Raw genomic sequence first — 18,654 nt, forward strand, 5'->3', positions numbered from 1 at the left:
AGAGAGAAAGAGAGAAAGAGAGAAAGAAGAGAAGCGAGAAAGAAAGAGAGAGAGAAGAAAGAGAGAAGAGAGAAAGAGAGAAAGAGAGAAAGAGAGAAAGAGAGAAAGAGAGAAAGAGAGAAAGAGAGAAAGAGAGAAAGAGAGAAAGAGAGAAAGAAAGAAAGAAGAAAGAAAGAAAGAAAGAAAGAAAGAAAGAAAGAAAGAAAGAAAGAAAGAAAGAAAGAAAGAAAGAAAGAAAGAAAGAAAGAAAGAGAAGAAAGAAAGAGAGAAAGAAAGAAAGAGAAAGAAAGAAAGAAGAAGAAAGAAAGAAAGAAAGAAAGAAGAGAAGAGAAGAGAAAGAAAGAGAGAAAGAAGAGAGAGAAAGAGAGAAAGAGAGAAAGAGAAGAAAGAGAGAAAGAGAGAAAGAGAGAAAGAGAGAAAGAGAGAAAGAGAGAAAGAGAGAAAGAGAGAAAGAGAGAAAGAGAGAAAGAAGAGAAGAGAAAAGAGAGAAAGAGAGAAAGAAGAAAGAAAGAAAGAAAGAAAGAAAGAAAGAAAGAAAGAAAGAAAGAAAGAAAGAAAGAAGAAAGAAAGAAGAAAGAAAGAAAAAGAAAGAAAGAAAGAAAGAAAGAAAGAAAGAAAGAAAGAAAGAAAGAAAGAAAGAAAGAAAGAAAGAAAGAAAGAAAGAAAGGAAGAAAAAGGAAAAGACGAAGGGGGAATGAGAGGAACCTGGTGGGAGGGAAGAGGGGCACGAGGGAGCCACGACAGGACCGCGGCGGAGCTGCCCGGGCCGGCGGGACCGCGGCCGCCCCGTCGCGTCCCTTATCCGGCAGCGCCACCCTGCGCCGCGGGGGAGCCGCGACGGGGCGGGTGGTCCCGCCGCGGGGTGCCCGGGGGGACGCGGAGCAGCGCGGATCCCCCGCGCAGCCCTTCGGCCCCTGGGTGGGGTGGGGAGAAAGGGGGGGCGCTTTGGGGGTTGTCCGAAGGCACCTGGGGAGAGGGAGAAGAAAATCAATGCAAAAAATATATAGGTATATAAATATATAGAGAGAGAAAGAGAGAAATCAGTAAATAAATGAACCGGCCGGTGCGGCGCGGAGCGGCGCGCAGCGCGAAGGGCTTTGCTGCCGCCCCGCGGCCGCGGACGGGAGCGCGCCGATACGAGGAAGAGGAAAAGGTGGAGAAAAAAATAAAATAAAATAAACCATTGAGCTGGCCTCAAAGTGCAGAAATCAAACCATTCCCCCGACCAAAAAAAAAATCCTGGGCGCAGAGGCAGCGCTTGGCTGCGGAGGAGCCTTTGGCAGGCGCGGGGATGGAGGGACCTCGACGGGGCCGAGCCCCAAGTGCCCGATAGAGCCCGGTCACCCCAGGCAATTGGGGGGGCCGCGCGGCCGCCCGCGCAAGGGCCCTGGTGCCGCCGCCGCCCGGTGCTCGCTGTCCTCGTCGGGCCCTCCATAAACACGGCGGCGACTCGTCCTTAGCCTCTGTCAATATTGGCTTAGCTCGTCATTGACCGGCTCTCTTGAAGAGACCCGAAAAATCCACACCGGGTTCCCGTCTAAGCCCAACAGTCAATAGGTGATGAAAGTAAGTTATTTCCAGGGCTTAGAGGGGTTTCCAGCTCATTATCGGGTTATCTGATTCGCCTAAAGAGTTTCTTCCTAGAAGCGGGTGGAGGAAGGAAAAAAATTATAAAAAATAAAAATAATAAAAACGAGAGGGAACACAGAGAAGAGGATCCCAGCCCAGAGGAATGGAGGAGATGGGGTGGAAGCGGCGCTCATGTCTCCAGGGACGGGGGGCAGCGGGGATCCTGGGGCGCTGCCTTTCCCCGGCATATATTTTTGGGGGTGAAATGACAATGGCCTCCTGCCCGGCCCATTTGCACGACCAAGCCGTGTTGTCACAGGAGGGACAAGCGTCCAGCTGTGTCCACCACCCTCTTCACCTCTCCCGGCTCAACATTTCGGGGCGCGCAGCTCCGCAGCTCGCGCAAGGAAGGGGCGGATCGCGGATGAGCGGCGGCGGCAGCGCAGGGCCCCGCGCATCGCCCCTCGTGCCGCGCAGCACCCCGGGTACCGCGCATCGCACTGGGTACTGCGCAGTGCCCTAGGTACCGCGCAGCATCCTAGGTGCCGCGCAGCGCCCGTGGTACCGCGCAGCGCCCCTGGTACCGCGCAGAGCCCCTGGTACCGCGCAGCATCGCAGCCACCGTGCACCAAATGCCTCCGTGGAAAGAGTTCCCGTGCGTATTTTTGCATCGAGGCCGGGGATGCTACAATGGCAAGGGTGGTTGCTTTTTCCCTTCTTCTTCTTTTCTGTTTTCTTTCTTTTCTCTCTGTTCTTACTTACTTTCTTTTTCTTTTCCTTTTTAAATCTTTTCTTTCTTTTCCTTCTTTCTTTTTTAATCGTCTGCCTTGCACAACGAGTAACCGCAACAAGAAAGAGCTAGTTCTCTGGGAAAAAAAAAAAGGAAAGAAAGAACAAAAAAAATCACTCTGCTGAGTTATACAGTTGTGTGCTGAAAAAAAAAAAAAAAAAAGGAAAGGGGGGAAAAAAGGAAAGAAAAAGAAAAGAAAAAGAAAGAAAAAGAAAAAAAAGGGGGGGAAGGAGTTAAAAAAAAAAAAAACCCTGCATAACATTACAGGCGGAGTGAATGCATCGTTGTTCTCTGTGCCCGGAGCCGCGCAAATAGCTCAGGGCGTCGAGCGTAGCGGAACTGCACAGGCGACCCGACGGTGCAGAAACGGGCATCTGATTTATTTTATTTTTATTTTATTGACCATGGGGAGATGCGCTTGGGATTTTACGCGGAGGGAGGTGGGGGGAAGAAAGAGAAGGAGAAGCTAATTTCCTGTGAAATGAGAGACAAACTTGTCAGCGGGAACTTGGAGAAAAGCAGGGCCTCTGTTAGCCTTCAAAGGGAGAGGGCGAGAGAGAGGGAGAGAAAGAGGGAAAGAGAGAGGGCGCCTTTTTTCATTTTTTTTTCTTTTTTCTTTCTTTTTTTTTTCCAGAATAGATATAGCACGAATTTTTAATTCGTCTTCCTTTCACAGACAACAATACTGGTTTTGAAAGCTGGGCACAATTTGGGTTTTGTCCGGGGGTCTCCCAGCCCAGCTGGCCATATGGGATACAACATGTAGAACATGCCTAACAATGAGCGCAAGTGACAGCCGCGACAAAACGCAAAGGACGCTGCTCCCTGACTCCGCGATGCACTGCCGCTGATAAATGCATTGAATAGCCCTAAAAAAGAAGGCCGGGAAGGGTGGGGAGGAGGGGGAAGAGAGAGAGAGAAGGGAGAGAAGGCCAAAGGAGGGGGCTCATCCCCTCCCCAAACTGTCTCTCCTTTTTTTCCTTCCCCCCCAGCCCTTGGCTCTTGAATATGCACGCCTCTAACATGCTCACCTCCCAGCCTCCCCCATTGTGCCCGTTTTGTGAAGTCTACTGTATATTGTGCAAAGATAGACTGCCCCGAGCCGGCCCGGCAGCATGGGAGATATAAGGCCACGGAGGTTAGGGCCACACAACTGGTTTTATAGACTTGAACGCAGCTTGGAGGCGAGGGGAAAAAAAAAAGGAAAAAATAATTAAAAAGTCTTTTTCTTCTCTCCTCCTCTAAATTGATGTTTTTTTTTCTTATTTTTCCCTTCTCTCTGCCTTTTCAGGGATTTGAGGCTGCACTTGCTCATGCCCATCTAGTAATTGGCGAGGTAATTCCCTGTGTGTCATATCGGACTATGGAGACAGTCGGCAGTCCCGTGTCCCCTAACTCCAGCAGGGTGCAGGAATTGCTAATAAATAAATAAATAAAATAAGGCCGTTTCCTAGCTTATTTCCTTGTTTCCTGGGTAAGAAGCGGAGGGAGGAGATGCATTTTTGCTCCTAACCCTAAGCGGCTGGGAAAGACTCCCGCAAGGAGCTGATGTCCGCCCAGAGCGCTGCTCTACATTCCCCGCTGGAGCTTCTCGGCTTTGGGATAAGTTTTCGTTTGCGGGGGTGGAAGGGAAGAAACGGGAAAAAAAAAAAATCTCAAGCCGTGTGTCTTTGCGCCCGGCGGAGGGGACTCAAACCCGAAAGAGTTAACGACGGAGATGCTCTTAGCGAGATGCTTCATCCAAATGAACAAGTCTTCCTTTCTCTCTCTCTCCTATTTTTTTTGGTCACTTCCACCACATCAGCACCTCCGCCAGTCTCAAATGGTCCGGAAAATGGAAAAGGGAGAGGAAAAGAGCGCTAGAAGCAGCCGCCTTCCACCCGCGCGGGCTGCCGTTTCGCGGCTCTTGCATCCAAGCGGCTTCGGCAACTTTGCCCGGCCGCCTTCGGCGCGGACTCGACCCCTTTCCCCCACACAGCAGAGCCTGTCCCTTCCTCACCTTACCCTCCTCCTTGCTGGCTGCCTCTCTTTGCCCTCTCTCTTCCTTTATATATATATATATATATAAAATATAAATAATATATATATATTTGGGGGGTTCCAGGATATTAACCTTCTCCTAACCACGCGGGAGCTTCACCAAATGCGGAGTTTCCCCTCGCTCCCCCGCGCAAAAGCAGCCCCCGGGCCGGCCGAGCGCACCCAGATGATGCTGCGCTCCCCGTACCGCCCCAACTGGTCCCGTCCCGCTTCCCGCGATGCCTCTGCGCGGAAGCGCCGCTTTCAAACTAAAATAATAATAATAACAACAAGAACAGTAATAATAATTTCGGCCGGCGTGTAGGAGGGAGAGAGGAAAGAGGATCCACTTCGACTCTCCCCACTCCCTCGAACAAAACGCCAAACAAAAACGTTTGTCGTTACTGGTCCGATGGCTGCCTTTTTTTTTTCCCTTTTTCCCCCCTTTTTTCCTTCTGTCTTTTTTTTTCTCCTTAAAATTCCTATTAAAATACCGAAAAGCTTGCAGGGACCTATGCCACCTGGAGTCACCTGGGTCTATACAGAGATCTGTTTTAAGCTACGTACATCTTTTCCTTGGCATCGTAATTGCTCAGGGAGTAGTAGCATGCAAACGCCCTATAAAATAAATAAAATAAAATATATAAAATAACCGCCGTGAATGTTACACCCGGTAGCACTAACAAGAAGTATATGCAAAAAATGCTGCTGCTCGTAGTCGTCGGAATCTCTCAACGGCTAAACATTTTGGCAGAAAAAAAAAAAAAAAAAAGGAGAAAAAAAATTCAGAAAGAAGAAATTGAGCTCTCCGCCTGGTCCTGGTCCCCCCGCCCCGGCTGACAGCAGCGCTGCAGGGTCCGGACAGACCTTACAAACTCACGGGAGCGTCGGGATTTTTAAGCTTTATTTTTTTTCTTAATTCCGATGCCCTCCCCCCCCACCCCTTATTTTAGTTGTAGGTAGACAGGACCACTCTTAAGGGCGCAAAAAAATCGCTGTAAACAGTGACGCACGAAAACACCTCCCCTCCCTTCCCCCCCACCCCACGATGTGAACGTCCCCCGAAAACGAAATAGAACCTCCCCAAAAAATGGAGGGGGGAAGGAAAGAAACCGGAGAGGAAACAAAAATCCATAATAATAATAATAATAATAATAATAGCAATAATAATAATAATAATAATAGCGTTTCCCTCTCCATCCCTTCCCGGGTAGTTTTGATTTTTGCGGGTTTTGCTGTTTGCGGGAGCACCAGTCTGTCCGTGTGTCCGTCCGCGGGGGCCCCCCGGGCGGTGCGTGCTCGGGGAGGAGCGGGGGCCGCTCACCAAGTCCACTGCTGCGCGGGCACCAAGTGATGCGCGGCCGGGTACTGCGGCGCGCCGGCCGCTCCGCACTGCGCGCTGTAGGGCAGCGGCTGGAGCGCGGGCGCGCTGTAGGCGGGGAAGGGGATGGCGGCGGGGAAGGAGGCGGCCGCCAAGTCCTGCGCCTTGAGCGCGTGGCACGGCTTCCCGTCGCGGACGAGCACGGGCACGGCCACGCGGCGCGGCGACGGCAGCGGCGCCGCCTCCAGCCCCTTCTCGGCCCGCGCGCGCTTCATCTTGTAGCGGTGGTTCTGGAACCAGATCTTCACCTGCGTGGGCGTGAGGCGGATGAGGCTGGCCAGGTGCTCGCGCTCGGGCGCCGAGAGGTAGCGCTGCTGCCGGAACCGCCGCTCCAGCTCGTAGGTCTGCGCCTTGGAGAAGAGCACCCTCCTCTTCCTCTTCTTGCCCGCCTCGCCGCCGCCGCCGCCGCCCGCCGCCTCCTTCTCGTTGTCGGGCGACTCGTCGTCGGCCGACGGCTCGGGAGACTTGGCCGACGCCGAGTCCTGGCTGCCGCCTCCCGACGGCAGCCCGTGCACTGCGGGGAAGGCCGCAAAAAAGAGCGCGCCGTGAGCGCCGCCCCGACCGAACCGCGCGCGTTCCCCCCCGCGCGTGGCCGGGGACGTCCGCGCCCCGGGAGAAACAACTGGCACTCGTAATGCTGGTGATGATAGAGGTAATAATGATAGAAATAATAGTATTAATACTATTAATAATAATAGCAATAATAATGAAATAATAAAAACAATAAAACGATGAGAATGAGAAAAATATTAATAAGGATAAAATAAAAACAAATTACGTTAAAAAAGTAACATAAAAATGCTAGAAATAAGGAGGGGTGGGGGAAGAAAAAAAGGCAAGAAAAAAGATCCGCGCCCTTCTCACCCCCACCCGCCCCGTTGTCGGGGAGTTCCCGCCGCCCCCCAGCCCCCGACCCTGTGCGCGGAGCCCCCGCAGCATCCGAGCAGCCCCGTGCGCGCCCGCGGAGCGGTACTCACAGGAGTATTGGATGCCCTCGGCGCTGGCGAGCCAACGCGTGTAGGGATTATCGCTATTATCATAGAAAGGGCTCTTCAAAGGCAGCGTCTGAACAGTGTCCAAGGGGTTTTGTCCCAAAACGCCCGCTCTCTTGGGCGGCTCCGGCGCCTCGCTCTCCTCCTCGCCCCCCTCGGCCACGGAGCCGTCCTCATCGTTGGTGTCGGGCAGGTCCAAAATGTCCTTCACGGAAAAGCCCGTCTTTGTGTTGGTCAGAGACATGTTCTGGCCAAAATTCGGCAGGAAAGTTGACGGAGCAGCTTGTCGGTCCCGCTGTGGCACACGCACGCACACAACCACACGCGCAACACACGCACAACAACAACACCACGCACACACAGGGGACGGGGCGGCAAACTTTGAGCAGGAGAGAAAAAAAATATATTTCTATATGTAGGAAGTGAATCGCCGGCTCCGTGCAGCGGAGGAAGAGGCGCCGCCGCGGCGGATTTCTGCGTTTCTACGGGCTCCTTCTGCCGTGGAGGAAATTCGGAGGGAGCGGGAGCTGCGAGTGGCTTCGCAAGTAGTTTGTAACTCCAGGGGGAAAGGGGGGAGAGACACGCCAAAAAAAAAAAAAAAAAAGAAGAAGATGAAAAAAAAAATCACTTATGCTTCTTGCTTAAACACCCCGAGCCCGTGCCTGGCGCTGGGGAAAAACAAGCCATTGCCGGAGCGAGCAGTCCCGATGCGGCTGGTCCCCGCACATGAACCTGCCGAGAGGAGGGAGAGAAAAAAAAAAAAAAAAGAGAAAAAAAAAGAAAAAGAAAAAGAAGAGACATGAACCCCGGGAAAGGTTGGCCACGTGTGGGCGGGTCCTGGGAGTCAAGTGGATGAAGACAGTGTTTGCAGATGTGAAATTGCGGGTTTGGGGCGAGCTCCGAGCTTCCACCATTGGTGATGAGTGGTATAACGTGTCAGTTAATTACCGGCGTGGGGAGGGCCTTTTCCGTGTGCCTCTGTGCGTGTGAGTGAAGGAGAGAGAGAGGGAGGTTTTTTTTTTTCCCCCTTTTTTCTTAAAAAACAACAACAACAAAAAACCCCAACCACTATTTGCATACAAAGAGCTTGTCACCAGCCCGATATTCCGCGCACTCCAAAGTGCGTTTTTCCAGCCTTGAAAAACCGAAAAGCCGAAGCGGGAGGCGGGGACGGGGAAGAGAAAGGGGGAAAAGGGAGGCCGGTGTCTTGGCCGGGCCCCGCATCCCTCCCGCTCCCCCCGGCGCGGTGCCCGGCGCCCCAGGCGGACGCCGCTCCGATGGCAGGAGCCCAACTTAGCTAAACCTCCTAGGTCAATATTTTGGTAGAGGCTTAAGGATGAGCGCTGAAAATTAAACAGCGAGTAATTGATTCTGGTTTGCTCCGAAATTAAGCGAAGTGGCGAAAATACAGTCGTCAGGCACTGCCCAGAGAGACTCGGGACGTGATTATTTTATTAGGGGTGGAGGGGGACAGGCTTTATTTGAAGAGGTCTCATTGATTTTGTCTCTTTCTGCTAGGGGGATAAAACTCAGCCTGTTTGGTTAAATCAATGCGCTGCAGCCCAATCGACTTTCGAATATGATCGTCGCCAATTTGATTTTGATTTTTTTCCCAGGACGCGGACAAGGGCTGGCTGGGCGGTGTGTGGGAGGATAGAGAAGGGGCTGCTTTTTAACAAGACCGTGCAGAGAGACGGGGTGTCCCCGCACAAGCGACCCCCTCGCTCGCGGCCAGAGACCGCCCCCTCCCCAACTTCTTCTGCTGCTATCTGTCCGTCTTCAACTTTATTATTATTTATTATTATTACTGCTGTTTTTTTTTTCCCTCCGGGCGCTGAGGGAGGATTTTTTTTCTCCCTTGGTTTCTCGAGCTGCTCGCTGTGCCCCATCGCACCACGGCCCCTCGGTGCTCTCTGTGTGTTTGCGGGGGAGTGCCCAGGACGGGGGGACTGGGCTGTGACCAGTGCAACCAGCAGCTTCTTCAAAGGCATCCCGAGGTCTGGAAGAGGAGAGCGGCCTTGGAGGAGTTTGGCAAGGGAGGACCAGCCACGTCGGGCGTGGGGATGGGACGCGGCGAAGGGGGAAGCCAAAACCTGCGGAAGGGCCTCTTACCACCTGCTTATTATTATTATTATTATTATTATTATTATTATTATTATTATTATTATTATTATTATTATTATTATTATTATTATTATTATTATTATTATTCCTGGATAACAAAAGTTGTCGGACTTTCTCTGGCTGGAAGAGGGAAGCGAGAAGAGGGCTGGTGGCAGTGGGAAATATATATATATATATATATATATATGTATATATATAAAAGGAGGAATATGGTTCCTTAGAGATTGTCCTGTTTGTTGATCGGTTTGTTTGCACCTTCCTCTCCTTTTCCCCCCACCCCAGCTGGGCTCTCCCTCCAGCCCCCACGCTGCCTCCCATAAAGTATGTGCTGGGGCTGACAATGCCCAGGGATTTTTTTTTTTTAAGCAAGGCCCCGAGCACATCCTGGGTGGTCGGCCCGGCGCAAACACAAATACAACCCTATGGCTAAGCTGCAAACAATGTCCGCAATGTAGACAAATGTCCGGCTTCTGTTGGAACCTTTTGTCCCCGCGCAGTTTTTGCATTTATTTCAGTGGCGAAATAATACGTGATTGACGCCCCCTTTCAATGGGTTCTAACTGTTGGGAATAAATCTGAGGTTGTTCCTAGTTGTCATGGTATTCAACTGCACTCAATGGCTATCTCTTCATCCATTTCGGAGTCCTTCCTCGATATTAAGGGCACCCCTTCATGCGGGCGCTCTCTCTCCTCCCGGGGGCGGGGGGGCTCGGGCGGTGGGTATGAATATATATGTTTAATTTCCAGCACATCTCCAGCCAGGCACGTAGTGATTGATTTATTCGCCCATTTCGACCTGCCCGGAGCGGAGGCGGGGGCGGGAAGAGGCCGGGGGGGTCAGTGTTTCGCTCCGGGTAGATAGGGTGGGACAGGAGGGGATTTTAATTCTTTCCCAGCGTGGCAGGCAAGGAGAAAAACATATATCTATATATAGGAGTAACAGCAGTAATAATCGCAACAGCAGCAGGACGATGAGACACGCCAAATCAGAGCAAATTGAGAAGTAAACGAAATCCCCTCTCCCAGGCTCCCAGCAGAAATCAAGCCCAAAAGCCCTAGGAAAGGAGTCTCGGAGGGGACGGATTGGAGGGCCGGGAGCGTAGCTGGGACGGCGACACTTGCGGAGAGTCTCTGCTCGAGGGTGCAAGGAGGGGAGGCCAGAGACGAGAGGGTTTGAGGCCCATCCAACAGCCAAACTCAAAAAATAGGGGAAAAATCCAATCAACCACTACCACTAACCGTAACAAAACCGCAACGCGCAGATGCCACAACACGGCCGCGCTGTCCCGCAGGAAACTCCAACCCGGAGGGATTTCACCAGGGCCGGGAGGAGGGAGGCGCTGGGGACAGGGCGCTCCCAGGCCCGTTCCGAGCCTGGAAACCGAAGGACCGGGACAGGTAGTTCACAGGGAGAGAGCGGCCACGCTGAGCGAACAGCCCCAAGGAGAAACTCGGGAGCAAAACCGACCTGTGGGATTTCAGCAAAGGCTGCAGCTCCCAGACCCTCCTCCCCCCGCCACCCCGACGGCTTTTGGTCCCGCAGACCACCTGATAGGTAAATATTTTCCAGAGGGAAAAGCAGGGTCGCCGGGTCATTAAGCAAGGACTGACAATAGCCTCTTGTGGCCACAACCGGCCCGGCCTGTGCCCGGCTGCCCAGGCGGCACCGGGCGAGGCCGCGGCTCCCCCCCGCTGCCACCCCCCGGGGATGGCGGGGACGGGGCCTCCGTGGGCCGTGGGAAACAGCGCCGCGTTTTTCCCACGCGTGGGCGCCGCCTGCGCTGCCCCGATCCGCCTGGGCCGGAGAGGGAGCGAGCGGGGGTCGGGGCTCCCCTCAGCGCCCTCCCCCCCAAACCCTGACATGGCCGGCGTGACCTCACTAGCGGCCCGTGACGCCAGAGCCAGTGGGTGTCTCTGACGTCACGAGTGAGGGGCTTCTGGGCCAGGTCTCAAATGAGGCGACGAGTCCCCCCGCCTGCTATGTGGCAGGAGCGGGGGATCCGAGGCCAGTCCGCCAGCTATCGCGACCCTCTGCCGCGATATGGGCTATCGGGATGCTCCGGGCCGTCCCTTTGTGCCTTTCCCCGGGAGCTTCTCTTTGTTCCCTTCGCGGGTCCCGAGGGAGGGGGGAACCGCTGCCAAGGGGGACGCCCAGGGGCTCTCCCGCAGCGACCGCTCCCCACGCAAAACCCTGCGGCCCCCCGGGAGCCGCGTGGGCCCTGGCGGGAGGAGGAGACGCTGGAGAGCAGGGGGCATCTACGGAGGGGGAGCAGAGACTTCCCAGCACCTGCTGGTCCCGCAACGAGGGCCACCCCCACGCCAGGGGCAGGGGACACCCCGGGTGCCCCCGCGGGCAGAAAAGGGGCTGCGGGGCCGGGCTGTGTGTGGGTAGGCTCGGAGCTGCCCCCGCAGCCAGAGCTGAAGCCCCGGGCTCAGGGGCCGGAGGGGTTATTTGAACAAGGGAACAAGAGGCCGGGCAGGAGAGGTGCGTGTACACAGGCTAAGTGGATCTACTCCAGGACAAGTGCCCTCTCGCACTGTGGGAAGTGTTTACCTGTTTACTTTCACAGGTAGCTCAAACACGAGGCCTTTTCACCTTTCTTCCCCCCGCTCCTTCCTGAGGCTGAGCAGAAAGCGATCCCTTCCCGCGGGGCAGCGGCCAAGGGTTATTTTAGTAGCGTTCAAGCTTCTGCAAGGAGTTTTTGCTGAGGGGGGGCCGGGAGATACAGGCACTTGGTGGGGGATAAGAGGGGGAAAAGAGCCCTTCTCAGCGCCTCTCCAGCGCTGATAGCCCGGCGGCTTGTAAGCAGCAAAGCAGAAGCCCAGCCTGCCGCCCCGCTCGCCTTCCAGCCCTCCTGGCACGAGCTGAGGCTTGCAATCAAAGCGGCTTGTTGCTGCTATTATTATTATTATTATTAAAAGCTGCGAGGTGTCTGCATTGATTTTTGCATTGATTTAATTGTTTTTTTTTTCCATCCTCGCCAGTCGGCCGCGGGCTCCCGATGATTGAGAAGCACAAGGTCTTCCCGATTACTCTGAGCCAGCGCTTCCCTTTGGTTTCATTCCCTCCTCCGCCGAGTGGTATCACATATCTATAATATCACCCACACGTATATAAGTATACATATATATGAGCGAAAAGGTGTTTAACTGGAGTCTTCCCCTGCTTCTCCCTCCCTGCGCAGTTCGCTCGCCCTGACCTCTCACCCATCGCACATCGCATCTCCGATAACAGCCGTCAAGTGGATTAGTTTATTGTCCAAGGAGACCAGAGGTGCAAAGCTATTGTTTTCCCTCACTCCCCCCCTCTCCAAATAAATAGCGAAACGGACCCGCACCTCGCCGCCGTGCGCGGATCAGGCGTCCACACAAAGCCTTGGACGGGACGGGGGGGAGATAGGTTTGTTTTAACTCTTGGTCTACAAGCAACACTTGAAATCGATGGGGGAAGGAAAGTGCAGCCCATTCCACACCCGATAACGGTGATGAAGCGATGCACCTTAGGACCCCCCCTCCCCACCCCGTCTGCAAACAATCTCGTCTTTGTTTTCTAAGGGTGGTGGGGGAAAGGAGACCGGTATCATTAAGAGATTATTTCTCCTCTCCTCTTTCTCTCTCTCTTTTTTTTTCTTTTCTTACAACTAATAACTAATAACAGCTGCAAAGCCGCAGAAGAGCCGTTCCCCATACACAACCATTTAAAATGCCTTTTTTTTTTTTTTTCCCCACGGCGCGCTCCGGATAGCGGCCGTTTCTGCAGGAGGAACCCTCTGCCCAGGAAGACACCTAGGAGCACCCTGTTGCCTCCTCTTCCCACCCGCCCCGGCCCACGCCGAGACCCCGCAAGGAGAAAACTGGCGGGGGAAAAAAAAATCCACGTAAATAAATCCCCTCGCGCATTCAGGCCCCGTTAAAAAATATCCAGTTTCCTGGAATCCCGGGGAAGCTGAGGCCTCTAAATCCCTCTTGGTTTGCAAGAACTTAATTGCGATGTAAGGGGGTTTGGAGTTTCTGGCGGGTGAAAATCGCTTCTCTTTTCATGGCTGGAAAAATTGTATCAACAAAGGCATTAACAATGCTTGTTTTGGGGAAAAAAAGAAGATAAAGAAAGATAAAGAAGATAAAGGAAGATTTATCCTGCATATAGAAACAGGATCGGCTGCAGTCTTCCTCGTGGAGGAACAAGAGGACCCCGCTCCGAAGCCCCCAGACCCCCACGCCGCCCTGCCTTTCTCCCGCACACAATTAAATCTTCTCCAGGACATAGGAATCTAAATGAGCTTTCCTCCTCTCCCGATTGTGCTATCTCCTTCGCCCTGAAGCATCAAAGACGGGGACAATCCTTCCAATTTCCCCGATATTACATATAAAATTATAGATATAGATATATCCAATCCCACCAACCAACCTCCCGAGGTGGCAAATTGTAATAGAAATTAGGATTTCCCCCCTCCTTCTCTCCCTGGGGGCTAATGGGGTTATGTCAGAGCTGGAGGGCACATGTTAGGGCTTTGATAAATGCACTTTAATGAGATCTTTGAAAATATTGCCAACAGAGGCAGAGGCGCTGCCCGGGCGAGGCGGTTTGTTAGCGCTAGGTATGCTAAAAACACAAAGCCGGGAGACTGGGGGCTCCTGCACCTCCGAGCCATCCCAGCCAGCTATTTATTTGTCTTATTTATCTTCCTTCCCGAGCAGAGGCGGTAAGTACAGCCCGGGGGCCTTGCTGCCCGTTCCAGTCTATTATAACTGTTTTTATTTTGCTGCTTCGCCCCCGCAGCAAACCCCGCGGCTTTATTCCCTCGCATCTCTCTAATGATTAAACGTGTCCCAATGAGATTAAGCTTTGTCAGAAATGTTCTTGCTCGCAAAGAGAGAGAGAAAAAAACACAACTCGTTTTGATAAGGGCAATTTGAATGCAAGAGATTTACAGTTCTTTATGAAACGCGGCCCCGAGAGCACTTTCTTATCTGAATTTACTTCTTACATGTACCCAACATGGAGGACTTAAAAAGCTTAAGCGTTTACCACCGTGGTGCGTTCGCACACGTAGGTAGCTGGTGCTTACATAACGCTAAAAGCTGCGAGCTATATTTTATGCTATATTTGGGGGACTGCCCAGCCGTGGAGGGGATTTAGAGCCTCCCCTCTCTTGCCACGGGCCAGCGAGGCTCAGTTCCGTGTTGAAACCCGTCCGAGGAGGCAGGTGCATTTGCTTTTTGCCCAAGTGGCAGGGAGGGATGGGAAGGCGGGGGGAATTGCTGTCCAGCGGAAAGGTCCGAGGTGGAAACAACGCATCGGGCAGGAGAAAACAGCGGGGAGAGGGAGAAATCGGAGCTCTCGTGGAGCTGGAGAGGGGAGGAAGGCGAAAGTGCCCGGGCTGCAGCCTGGGGCCGGGACTCGCGCGCCATTCCCGATGCTCTGGCGGGCTCTGCTGACTCAAAGGAGAAGTGTCCTGCAGCAGCTCCCACCGCGGAGAGGGGACCCGCCGCCCTCGCCAGGCTCGACGTGCCCCCCGCCCATCCGCCGCCGCGTTAACCCTCCGTAATTCCCCCAAACTTTTCCCCGAGTCGGGCTGGGGAATGAACAAAAAGCGGGAGCGAAAACCTATCCGCTTGCGCTTCCTCCTCCGCGCCAGCCGAGAAAAAGCAGCGGAGGAAGCAGGAAAAAAAAAAAAAAATCCCAGCACAAAACACCCGTTCCCACCTGCTGCTTCCGAGCGGCGGCAGGGACGACGAGTCGCTTTTTTTTTTTTTTTCCCTTCTCTCTTTTTTTTTTCTTTTTTCCCCCTCCCTCCCCCTCCCTCCGATTCCGGGCTGTCACTTGAGCGCATTTCTGCCCTTCCTCAGGTGGCAAGCGCAGGTGCGGCGGCTCCGCGCCTGCTGCGCGCCCCGGCTCCCGCACCCCATCCCACCGCATCCCGCCCCACCGCATCCCGGCCCGGTCCCCCCCCACCGCCCCGCGCGGCGCGGGCGCGGCGCTCACCTGGCGGCGGGGCGCGCTAGGCGGGCTGCGGCGCGGGCGCGTTGCGCGCGCGGCGGCGGAGGCTCCGCGCCCCTCGCATTGTCTCCGCGGCGGTGCCGCGCGGCCGCTCCCGCCGCCGCCTTTACATCGCGCCGCGTGTTTGCTCCCCTCCCCGGCGGGTGACGCGCCGCGCCGCGCCGGCCATATGGTGGCCGGCAATAAAGTGGCTCCGAGCGCAAACACGACGGTTCCTGCGTGGCTCTTTTAAGCCCGGACCCGGCCCCGAGGCTGAGCACCCCCCCTCCCCGCGCCGCTCCCAAACCCGGGCGGGCAGAGCCCTCCCTCCCGCCGCCCCCCTGCCCCGCGGGTGCGGAGAGTTCCCGGCCGCCGTGTCCCCCAGCGCTGCCCGAAGCCCCCGCGCTCGTTCCTCGCCCCACCGCGTCCCCTTCACCCCCCCGCATCTCCCTCCATCACCCCCCTCTCCCCCCCGCGCCTCCTTCACACCTCCCGCCCCGCTCCGCTCCGCCCCGCGGCCGCGGTTTCAGCTTCGCCCGTCCCTGCGCGGGCCGCTCCATAAATCGCTCGGTAACCAAGACGCTGTAAAACCCGGCGAGCCAGATGTGGCACGTTATTTATGTGTGAAAGCGCGTTTACATTAGATATGCTGATCTGGGCTTTGATAGCGGGGGTTTGCGGGAGATTAGAGCTGGGTTTCCACAGCTCGCTCCAGCTGCAGCTCCCTTTTCCTCTCAATTTTTGTTTTTCTTTATTATTACTATTATTATTATTATTATTTAGTTATTTATGTGCTATTGGGGGGAAAAAAAGGCGATGGACTTGAAGGAGGCTTGGAGTGATGTCCAATTTCCCCGGATGGGGATATGAGAAGAGGTACCTGCTTGCAGCAGGCTTTTGCAAAGGGTGAAAGCTCATGCAAATAAGGAAATCTTTAAGTGCTGCATCTGGACAGAGGGGTCTTTCTTGGTATCTGAGCCCATATCCCATTGCCTTTCCAACCTGGTTCTGCTCCTTCCCTTCACATAGGACTGTGATGCTGCTGGCTCCACAGTGCCCTGCATTGCAGCTCAGGCTGCCACCTCGGAGGGCAAAGCCGCATGCAGGGCAAACTTGACCCTGCTTCATTTTAAACCATGGGTTTGCAATGAAATAACTCTTGAGGCATGCTCAAATCAGGAAAAAATCAGTCAAATCCCAGGAAAACGTCTTCCTGTCTCTTCTCCCTAGGAAGCAGTAGCAAGTCGCCTTGTACGGGTGTCACTGGTCACTTCTGGGATTAGCAAGGAGGTCACAGGGATGCTTCCCCTTGAGGTCTCACTTCCTGCATTTAAATTCTCTCCACCTCCTGCCGTGTTTTGGAAAGCACTTGGACTTCTCTGTGAGAGCCTTCAGGGCCCAAGGCTAAATATCCCTGGTCACAGCCAACCCTATCAGGGCAGCCTTCCAGATAAGGCAATCGATCTCTATAATAATCAATAAAGATTTGTTATATACTACGGATAACTTTTCTGAACTTGTACTTTTTGGCAAAAAAGTGCGTGTTTTCCTGCTCTGGAGAGGGGAATTAGGAGAAAAGGTATCCTCTTGCCCACACACTAACAGTGGTGTGAATAGTGAGCTATATTTATACACCAGAGAAGCCTTCAGCCTCCATAACAACTACTTCAGCAAAGTTATTGCCTGGATGTCTGAGATGTGTCTTACAACAACTCCAAGAAAAAAAAAAAGTTCAGATTTGCATTTAACCTCTCCAAGAGCAGAAGTAGCACAGGCTCATGAGAGCTTCCAAATGCACCTGAGCCTGCCAAGACCTCAGGTGGTCACCTCCCAAGGTGGTGGGAGAGGACCCTGCTGTGGCTCCTTCCTTTCTGCCTTGTGGGGTTTCAGATGGCACCAAAACAGGAAGAGGAGCGTTGGAGAAATGTGAACAGCGACAGGTGGATTTGGGGGTAGGTGAGAGGGTCAAAGGGTGGGGAGGAAAGGGGACCTTAGGGATAGTGGTCAAATGAGACTGGGAAGAGATGGAAGAGATGATGGGGCTGCAGTGAGACCATCCATGGAGGCTGGTGATGTGCTATTACAGGTATTTCAGTGCTGGTGGGTGCAGAGAGATGGCTCAAGCATTTCCAGAGGCAGGATCTTTGGGATATATGGCGAGGGACAGTCTGCATTTGTAGGTATCCTCTGATAAGACCTGACCTAGATCCCACAACTGCTGCATAAGCAGGGGCAGAGCAGAGAGGTGAATCCAAACATTTCTAGGAGGTGCCTAAATCCTGTAAGAAATATTCCTTGCATTTCAAGGAGCAACCTTAAGTGATAGCCCTGGACTTGTCATGATCAGGGGCTGTTGATAAGGTAGGATGAGGTAAAACCAAGATTTTCTCTGACTGAAGGAATATATTTCCACACCACATACTCACAGACCCATTCCTTCTCATAAATGTGGAGGAATTTAAAAAGAGGCGAAGTGCCTCCTGCTTGGGAGAAGACAAGAACAAAACTGGGGTGCTGATCTGGCTTTGGTGTTGTGAGACATCACGTTTCAGCCAGGAGCGGGTGCAGTTCCTCTGAACTCCGGAGGACGCCAGGTGCGAGCAAACAACAGCCTGGGTGAAATCTGAGAGGGGCTACAGGATTTGGTAGCAGATGGAGCGGTGGAAGGGAGGGCTTGAGCACACACGAGGTGCTCTGGGACAGAGGAGTCCACCTCCGAGGCCAGGAGCTAGGGGGAATTGAAGAAAGCTGGAGAGCACATTGCAGAGCTGCCTCCTGAGGAACATCGGTTCAATGCTCTAGGCAACAAAGCACTGTATTTTGGCCACCTTGACCACCACAGGGTGGTTTGGGCTGCACCATCCCAGGATGCTCCAAGGATGCTCCTGTCCTAGGGATCTCTTTGGCTTCTGTCAAGAGTGGCTGACCCCTTGTCACCTGCCTGTCTTCTTGTGGTGATATGCCCCAAGAAGATTGGCTAGGCACAAGTCTGATGAAGGTGAGATAGTGAGAAGTGGTCGAGTCTTTCCTTTCTTTGAATATGAGATAATGATATGAAGAAAAAAAAATACTTTTTATTTTTTTTTCCAGTTGCTCTGGCAAGGGCAAAGCCTTCGTCCCCAAGCTGGAGGAGATGGGATGCAGGCTCCTCTTCAGCTGGAGAGGCCACTTTAGTGGTTTGGTTGTGGAGGAGCTTGAGGCTGATAGGTAGTGAGGAGGGTGGAAAACATGGCAATACAGGTAACTTGGGGTGTGAAGAGGGGAGTAAAAACCTCCTGTGGAAGCAAAGAAGGTAGAAATGGTTCCTAAACATTAACCTTCAGTGGTTTTGACATGTGAAAGGAGAGGAGAGGAGCGAATATTCACTTTACAAGACCTTCTGACAGGCATCAACATACATGTGACCTGTCTCTGGGAGGCCACAAGACACCTGTATGCTGGCCCATCAAGTTTTCACTTGTTCCTCTTTCTTACTTCCATTGAAAAAGGAGAAAACTCCTCTCTGTCGCCAGCTCTGCTTGGCTCTTGCTGACTCGAGGAAGCATGTTCACATGCTGCTTTAAAAACAACTCCCAAGCACTTTGAGTCAGGCGACCAGTGTATTTGAGGAGTCAGGGGAAGACTATCTCTTCTGGCATATCCATGGAGTGTACACACCTGTGGTTGACAGATGGCCACGGGTTGTCACCGCTGATTTAAACACACACAGCAATCTGGCAGCATAAAACCTGACTCCTGAAGACTGGATTTGCACTCCAGCTCCTGGCTGGTTGTTTATATAATGTTTCTTCTATCTAGA

At 53.3% G+C, this 18,654-nt stretch overlaps 1 protein-coding gene and 1 long non-coding RNA gene across 2 annotated transcripts; both read right to left on the minus strand.

The window, feature by feature from the left end:
• Positions 1–5,264: 5,264 nt before the first annotated feature.
• On the minus strand, positions 5,265–7,111 carry NKX2-2 (NK2 homeobox 2). Its single transcript, XM_088535361.1, has 2 exons — positions 6,737–7,111; positions 5,265–6,273 (listed from the first exon to the last, which is right to left on the minus strand). Exons 1-2 carry the CDS (start codon positions 6,993–6,995, stop codon positions 5,699–5,701), a joined length of 834 nt encoding a protein of 277 aa, XP_088391487.1. The 5' UTR covers positions 6,996–7,111; the 3' UTR covers positions 5,265–5,698.
• Positions 7,112–7,183: 72 nt separating this feature from the next.
• Positions 7,184–14,918, minus strand: LOC148595973 (uncharacterized). The gene is made up of 2 exons (XR_015913953.1): positions 14,862–14,918; positions 7,184–7,483 (listed from the first exon to the last, which is right to left on the minus strand). It is a non-coding gene; the product is annotated as an uncharacterized LOC148595973 (long non-coding RNA).
• Between the last annotated feature and the right edge of the window lie 3,736 nt (positions 14,919–18,654).

This window comes from Tinamus guttatus, unplaced genomic scaffold, assembly GCF_059628265.1.
Source record: "Tinamus guttatus ecotype Peru unplaced genomic scaffold, ASM5962826v1 Tinamus_guttatus_pri_ptg000040l, whole genome shotgun sequence".
Taxonomy (NCBI): domain Eukaryota; kingdom Metazoa; phylum Chordata; class Aves; order Tinamiformes; family Tinamidae; genus Tinamus; species Tinamus guttatus.